Source organism: Hevea brasiliensis, chromosome 5 (assembly GCF_030052815.1).
Source record: "Hevea brasiliensis isolate MT/VB/25A 57/8 chromosome 5, ASM3005281v1, whole genome shotgun sequence".
Taxonomy (NCBI): Eukaryota; Viridiplantae; Streptophyta; class Magnoliopsida; order Malpighiales; family Euphorbiaceae; genus Hevea; species Hevea brasiliensis.
Window position 1 is genome coordinate 104,795,866 of NC_079497.1, and position 8,417 is coordinate 104,804,282.

The following is an 8,417-nucleotide window of genomic DNA, read 5'->3' on the forward strand; positions in this document are numbered from 1 at the left end:
TCAACCGTTGGATTAAAATTTTGAATATAGATTCGTGCACTCTATATATACACTTTAATTAATTCTAGACATAACTCGATATAAATGTCTATTTTAACAGTTATTAAGCTCATTCTTATATGAATTCAAACTTATATTAGATGCACTCATTTTTTTATATTTTTTATAATGCTTCAAAGTTAAATGGAGGTTTTTCAAGGTGTTAGGCAAGGGAAAATTGTGAAATTTTAATTTTCTTTTCATTCAAATTCTCAATTAATGAGAAGTGATACAATTGATGAAATGCCCCAAAGTCAATTACCATTTGCTCAACCAAATTAATTTTCAAGTCAAGAGAGCCACTTTATTGACTTGGATGAAGAGAAAGATAAACCCTCAATACAAATGGTCCTTCAGAATCTCACATCGGTTATAAACAGTGTATGTGTGATTTATATAAAAATAAGAACTTTATTAAAATTATCATGGCTTTAACAAGCATATATTTTCGACACTAAAATCCAATACTTTCAAAGTACATTTTACTAAACTTCATTAATAAAATAAAATTAAAGTAAAATGTAACTATATGTTATTTTCTAATATTCAAATTCAAGGAAGACGACTGGTTTGAAACTTTTAAGTGATACTTATAAAGCAAATGTTTAGTGCATATCAACATAGCACAAATTCAAAATAGCCAATTTAAATTTTATCAACCTCCCCAAATTTTCAAATATTTCGACCAAACAAATGAACAAGAACTAGCAACGTTATTATTTTCTTTTAAAAAAATGATTTTTCAAATTTATTGACAAAATACTTTAAATTCACAATTTAAATTATTTTCTAGAAATATTTTATAACATACAATTATGAAATTATTTTAAGTGGGTAAAAAATAATATAAAATTTATTAGAAGTATGTTAAGATATATGGAGTGACTATTTAACAAAATAATTTGTGCATGAAATTACCTTGTCATTGGGTTGATGATAATCTTAATGTACAAAAAATGATTTTATCATTTAGAGCTTTAAATGATAGGTATATGTATTTATTGTATAAAATATATTTATTAGACTATATTAAATATTAAATATATTTAGTATTTAGATATAAAATTTAAATCAAGAGATTATTTTATTAACCAAACCATATTTTAGAGATTATATTGTAATTTAGCATTAATTTTTTCAAGTTTAGTTTAGCTCTTTAGCTATAATTAGAACTAAGGCCAATTGTATATAAAAATACTACACATTTGGGTCAATTCACATTTATATTCATAACTTCAATTTATGTGCAAACTAGCCAAACCTTTAAGATTTTTTACAATTGTATCCAAAGGGGTGAAATTCAATTTGAAAAGTTAATGGTGAATTACAATATAGAACCTAATTTTTTTTAATTAACAAATAAAAATTTTGAATATAATCATGATTTAACGTAAAATATTTGGTATTTTTATTCAATTGATTAAAATTTTATATTAAAAAGAAAAGATATTTTATATTTATTTTTAATTGAAATTTTTTACTAAAAAATATTTTTATTAATTGAAATTAACATGATTATCTTTAAATCAAGCCAAATAAATCTATATATCCAAATATAAAATGTAAAAATAAATTCATACGTTTTTACAGAGTGTTTTCACCACAATTTAAAGCAATTTTGAAAATAATATATAATTAAAAAGAATGTATCCCACATAAATTGTAGTATTCATTAAATAAAATGTATATTTTATATATAATTTAATCTGATTAATACACATATTTTATTTAATAGATGCTACAATTAATGATAAATTGGATTTAAACATGAATTTTTTTAACTAATTTTTTACTAAATTTTTGAAAAACCCATTAATGAGTTTAAATTTTAATTGAAGAGAAATGAAAAAAAAAAATCAATGCAATAATATGTATAGTTCTACAATTCTAATTTTCTCTTCACAAGGAAAAAGAAAGAAAAGGGAAAAAAATTAGTGAAAAAATATTTTGTTTAAACTCGATTTATCATAAATTATAGTATTCATTAAATTATATATATATATATATATTAAAGTAAATTATATACAAAATACACATTTTATTTGTGAGATACATTCTTTTTAATTATATATTTTTTTTGAAAATTGTTTTATAAAAAAGATATGAACTTATTTTACATTTTATATTTAGATATATGCATTTATTTAGCAAGATTCAAAAGATAATTACATTAATTTCAATTAATAAAAATAACTTTTAGTATAAAATTTTAATTAAAATAAATATAATATATATTTTCTTTTTAAATATAAAGTTTAGTCAATGGACTAAAAAAGCCAAACATTTATGTTAAATCACAATTATATTCAAAACTTTTTTTTTAATTAAATAAAATTTTAGATACTACATTGTAATTTACTGTTAATTTTTTCAAATTCAATTTCACCACTCTGGATACAATTGTGAAAAATTTTAAAGGTTTGATTAATTTACTCACAAATTTAAGTTATAGATATAAATATAAATTGACCCAAACGTTTAGTATTTTTTGTACAATTAGCTTAAAACTAATATAAATTGACCCAAAGGTTTGGCTTTATTATAAAAGATTTAAAGATTTAGCTACAATTGTAAATTCAGTTTTTGAAAAGGAAAATTAAATGCTATTTTAAGTAAATGTTATCTGGAAAAGGGAGGAGAAGCTGTAATTATGCCTTAATTGAAAAATGCGAAGTTAAACACTTCACGGGCATAGGAACTCCTGTTACTCCTCACCCCTTGACTGAGAGGGAGAACCGTTTATCTTCGTGTAGCCGAAAGAATACTGAGCCGATTCAATTTTGTGATGGGTGCATGAACAAAGGTTAGGGAGAGGAGAGAAACATCACTACCCAGTTCATAGGGGGTTCACAAAAATGCCCTTGCCGCCGAGAAATACTTAAACATTGCATCAATCATCAATGTGAGACAACCTGTTAAGAATTACTTGGAGTAAATGTCCAAATATCAAAATGTTACCTGCAACAAATCAAAATCTGTTCATAGTGGGAGCAACTGTATGTCCAGTTGCTTCATACTTTATTCAATGCATAAAAGGTTAAATTCAGCCTGCACTAGTTTGCAAAACTAAGTGCCATGCAGCTTTGTTAATGCAAGGAAAAGCATGTTCAAAAAAAAAAAAAAAAGTGCCATGCAGCTTATGCTAGGTGTTATTGGCCAACATTGTCGAATGGGGCTCAGGGGGCAAATTTTTAAATAGAAGAGTTAAAAGAGAATGTCTTAAATGAACACACAGATCTGTGATGACTCCTTCATCCTCCTCATCCATGAAAAATAATCAAGATTTGAAACCTATTTCATGCGAAACTAAGTGTATTTGCAAGGTTATACTAGTGAAGGTAATCTAATGCAGACACTTGCTTGTTGAAGGGTATGGGTTTGAGCTGCAGTGCTGCTCTCTCGTATGGGAGAGAGAGCCCTAAAACACTCATTGTTTTAGGGTATGGGCATGAGAGAGAGAGAGGACCCTAAAACACTCCTTTGTTGGAGACAATAATCAAGATGTTTGATGATTAAACATTTTGTAATTGTGAAAACACGACAAACTATACCAAAAATCTAAAGCTAGAATGACATGGTATTCCTTTTCCTACTGTTTTGAGAGAATGAGGAAGAAATCATTACATCATGCTTCATCTAAAAATCTTCTATGGCCAAAATAAAAAAGTATATACAACATGGCAAAGAAATACTGAAAAAGGCATCTGAGATTTGTGAAATTGAAAAGAGATTTATTTCTTCTTATCCTGTAAAGATTTTTCCCATAAAAAAGATACTAGTCAGGTTAACTGAAACTTTTACACTTCAGTCACCAGTAGTCATCACATGAGCATTTTCCATTTTCAAACCGATGAAACCTGTTATTATCTCTCACGATTATTACTCTTCCAGAGCACTGGGACATAAACTTGATTGCAGTGTGGCAATCACCACATATCCGCAAATTTTTCATTACCCTAATTGGCCTATTGTCTCTGAAGGCAATGAGCCCGAATGCAACTGCCAGTCTTTCACTATGGTACCTAATTGTCAGCCTTTTCTCTTCACTATCCACCTCTCGAAGTACAAAACTTGTGTCTGCTACATAACCAGCTCTCTCCATATCTTCTTCCAATTCCCCTAATTTCTGATGAATTTCTTTGGTTCTCTCGTGAGACCTATCCCCTGCAGCAAAGGTATGAACCCTATTACCTTCCTCAATCCAACTCAAACCTGTCTCTTTTTTTACACCATGATCCCTAAGCATCTTTCTGGCTCTGGCTGCATCCTCGTATCTTCCAGCAGCAGCATATGCATTGGATAACAGCACATTCATGCCTGAACTAACAGGCCCCAACTCAAAGATTCTATCAGCTGCAAAGGCTGCCAATTCACTATCCCCATGGAGGCGGCACCCTGTAAGAAAAGCTCCCCACACAGATTCTGTTGGCTCTATGGGCATTCCCTTAATAGTTGCAAGTGCTTCCTGTAATTTCCCAGCACGGCCAAGCAAGTCCACCATAGAAGCATAATGCTGAGCCCCTGGCTCAATCCCATACTCCTTTATAAGCCCAAAATAGAACTTTCCTTTATCAATTAATCCTGCATGACTACAAGCATAAAGCAAACATAAAAAGGTAATAAAATTTGGTCTCATCCTAACAATTTTCATTTTTTCAAACAAATCAAAGACTTTCTCTGTATGTGCATGTTGAGCAGAAGAAATCAACATAGCATTCCACATCCCAAGATTCTTAATTGGGACCTCATCAAAAACCCTAGAAGCTGCTTCAATAACACCACATCTTGAATATAAAGAAATCAAAGAACTGCCCACAAAACTTGACGAATCATAACTTGTTTTGAAACACAAACCATGCATCTGCCTCCCTAGTTCAAGCAATGTGGAATTACCACAAACCCTAATAACACTGGAAAAAGTAAAATCATTCACATCCAAATCCTCCAATAAAGCTTCTTTGAAGAGTCTTAAAGCCTCCTCATCTTCACCCAATTGAGCATACCCATAAATCATACCACTCCAAGAAACCACATTCCTCTCTGGCATTTGATCAAACACTTTTCTCGCATCCTTTATCTCCCCACATTTTGCGTACATGTCAACCGTAGAACTCCCCACAAACACGTCAAAATCAAGTCCAGTTTTAATCACAAAACCATGAACAGATTTCCCAATATCACACCTACCCAAAATTGCACAAGCTTTAGTAGCACTAGGGAATATACGGTCGTCAGGCCGGATATTATCAACAAGCATTCGACGAAAGTATTCGATGGCAAGACCAGGCAGCGCATTTTGCGCTAAAGAGGATATTAAAGAGCTCCAGGTGGTGGATGACTTCTGCTGAGCTTCCTCAAAAACTTGAAGGGAAAAAAGGGGCAACTCTGTCTTGGAATAGAAGTTGATGAGATGGTGGGAGACTAGAGGGATTGCTTGAAGGCCTGATTTGATGATTTGGGCATGAAGTTGAAGGCCATTAAAAAGGGACCTTGAGTGGGTTTGAGATAAAAGGAGGTCGCAAATGTATCTATACTTTCCTTGAAAGGGTAACTGGTTTAGTTGATTCTGTGGAGGCTTATCGTTCTGTACAAGAGCAGATTGGTTCAAGGGATTTTGCAGGGGTTTTAGCTCTTGTTTGGGTTCAATCAAAATATTCTGTAGGAGCTTGGAGAGAGTGGTGGGTGTCTCTATAGTTCTCTTGGGGGCTTGGTGAAGCATTACAGAGTGAATTTTGCAGTTTAAAATGGAGCATCTCTGTTCCGCGGGTTTGGCGGGAGGGCCACAGAAAGAAGCCTCCATTTTAAAGGGCGTGAGATATAAAACGCACCGTTTTATGATAATAGAGAAAACGTGGTGAGGAATCAAAACGCTGCGTTTAATAGGTAATTATACAAACGGTTTAATTTAGAAATATATAATAATAAAATATTTAAATTTTAATTCCTAACATCAAATCTTTTATTTTTAATTTAAATTACATAAAACTTTCTTAAAAAATTTAGTAATTAACTTTTAAGTTATTTATATTAATATAATATTTATTAAATTAAAAAAATTATATTTTTATAAATCTTAAAAATTAAAATTTAAATTATTAAAATATTAATATATTTAATTTTAGCTGTTATTGTTATGGTTAGGTAAAGAATAAAATTACATTTATTTTTTAATTAATACTAAAATATAACTTTTAGTCTTATCCATAAAAATAATTTTTAATATCACATCAACATTTACTTGTGAACTTTATAACCATAATTTTTATCAAAATTAAAATTGAAGAATAAATACTGTAAAAAATATTTCAAATAGCTTTTTAAAATTTACAACCTTATTTTTTAAAACACTTTCAAAAATATGCTGTAAAAATTATTGTTTTAATTTACTAAAACTTTTCTTAACTATTTATTCCTTCAAATTAGAAAATTTTTAAATAGTCTTTTATTTTAATTTTAATAAAAATATATTTTTATTTAAAAATCATGATAATAATAAAAATATCAACTTGATACATAGATTTTAATTTCGTTTCCAATTTTAATTTCATTAAATTTAATTATTTTTTAATTTTAAAATAATTATTTTAATTTAAAATTAAATTATTTAATCTCAATCAATATATTTAGAATAATTTTATTCCGAGCGGCCGGTCCTCTCCCATAAAAAAACTCAAACAAATTTCGTCTTTATCTGAAGTCATCTCATCAAAACTTGTGATTTTCCCTGTAATAATAACAGAATCCATTAATACAAACTCCTTACCCTTCTCACTCGCTCTAAACAAAGAAAAAATAATTTCCTTCATTTTCACAGTAAACAAACAGACAAATTAGTCAATCTGAATCTGTCAAATGCTGCAGCTATTCTTTGCCGTGGCCTTCTCGGCGGTACCTTTGACTCTCTACGTTCCGCCAATTCGATCTCTCAACTCATTTGTCGAGACCATCGAGGGTTTGCTTCACCATATTGCTTTATACTCTTTCAGAACCTATCCTCGCCTGCGTCTTGCCTTCTCTCGAATCTTCTCCAACCTATTTCACTTGTTCAGGTAGACCTCTGGAAATTTGTTGTACAATTTGATGTTGATTTCTTTGAAGCCGTTCTAATTTCTTTTTTTCTTTGTATTTTATTGTCATTTTTGCTTCTGAATTTAATCCTGAAATTTATCGGACTTGTGTACATGGATGTGATACATGTTATTGGAATAACTCTTAATTATTATGCACATGTCTCTTATGTCATCTGGGTTTTGCTTTCTTGTTTGGTTTTTTATTGTTTTGTTGCTATTGATTTGGGATTTGTTGACATTAGTTTTGGAATTACACCTGAATTAATTATTTCAAAATTTGTGCATTTGATTTCTTGTTTCTCAGCTTTGCAACTCCCTGTTAAGTTTTGTTCTTTTTCAATTGTATTTACCGCTTATTTTGGATCTCACTCAGGATTCTCTCTCTTGATTATTATTATTATTATTATTATTATTATTATTATTATTATTATTATTATATATATTTTAACTTTGACATATGCCCTGTAGGAATCTTATTCTAATGTAAGGATAATCGAGTTAATTATTAAATATATCGAAAGCACTAAAAAATAGTATTCATTTTTTATAGAAAAGTAAGTATTTATATTACAAATAATAAATTTCGTATAATTATGAGAAATGATATAATGTGCACATAATAATTTTTTAAATGTTTAGAATTTACATTGCACGTACTATTGATTTTGGGTTTTTCTTTATATCATATTTAGAGTATTATTTTTTTTTAATTTTACTTTTTATTTTTTAAAATATAATAAATATTTATATAAAAAATATTTATATAAAAATAATTTAATACATTATTAATATATTTTTATAAAAATAAAATTTAATTATAGAATAAAATTTAAATGTGATGGATAAAAATAAATAAAAAATATATATTAAAAAAAAAGTTTGAAATCTCTATCAAGAAGTCTTGATTTGAATGGTGGGAATTTATGAAATAGAGAATTATCTGATTATGTAGTTCATGAAAACCTAAAAAAGGATATTTTAGTGGTAGTTGAGGATTAATTTCATCTCATTTTATTTATATATAAGTTGTGATTTTAGAACCTTACTATATTTGGATAAATTTTGGGAGAGGAAGAAATATAAAAGGAGTAAAATATTTTTTATTTTTTCTCTTATTTGAATGAGTAGAAAATAAAAGAGGGAAAGTGAAAGTTAATCATAAAAATAAAGGGTAGATATGTAATTTCTTAAATATAAATCTAATTTTTTTTTCTTTGATTTTTTATATTCTCTTTAATTTAAAAAGAAAATAATTAAAAAAAATATGACTTATTTTTTTTTCTCTTTTATTTAAATAAAAAAAATTAT

The 8,417-nt window shown here is 28.3% G+C and overlaps 1 protein-coding gene across 1 annotated transcript; it reads right to left on the minus strand.

Moving 5' to 3' along the window:
* Positions 1 to 3,728: 3,728 nt before the first annotated feature.
* LOC110667409 (putative pentatricopeptide repeat-containing protein At5g52630) lies at positions 3,729 to 5,809 on the minus strand. Its single transcript, XM_021828243.2, has one exon. It carries the CDS (start codon positions 5,756 to 5,758, stop codon positions 3,848 to 3,850), a length of 1,911 nt encoding a protein of 636 aa, XP_021683935.2. The 5' UTR covers positions 5,759 to 5,809; the 3' UTR covers positions 3,729 to 3,847.
* Between the last annotated feature and the right edge of the window lie 2,608 nt (positions 5,810 to 8,417).

What these genes read in the sequence shown, in the direction of transcription:
- LOC110667409 (XM_021828243.2), bottom strand. Translation starts at nt 5,758, where the DNA reads ATGCTTCACCAAGCCCCCAAGAGAACTATAGAGACACCCACCACTCTC.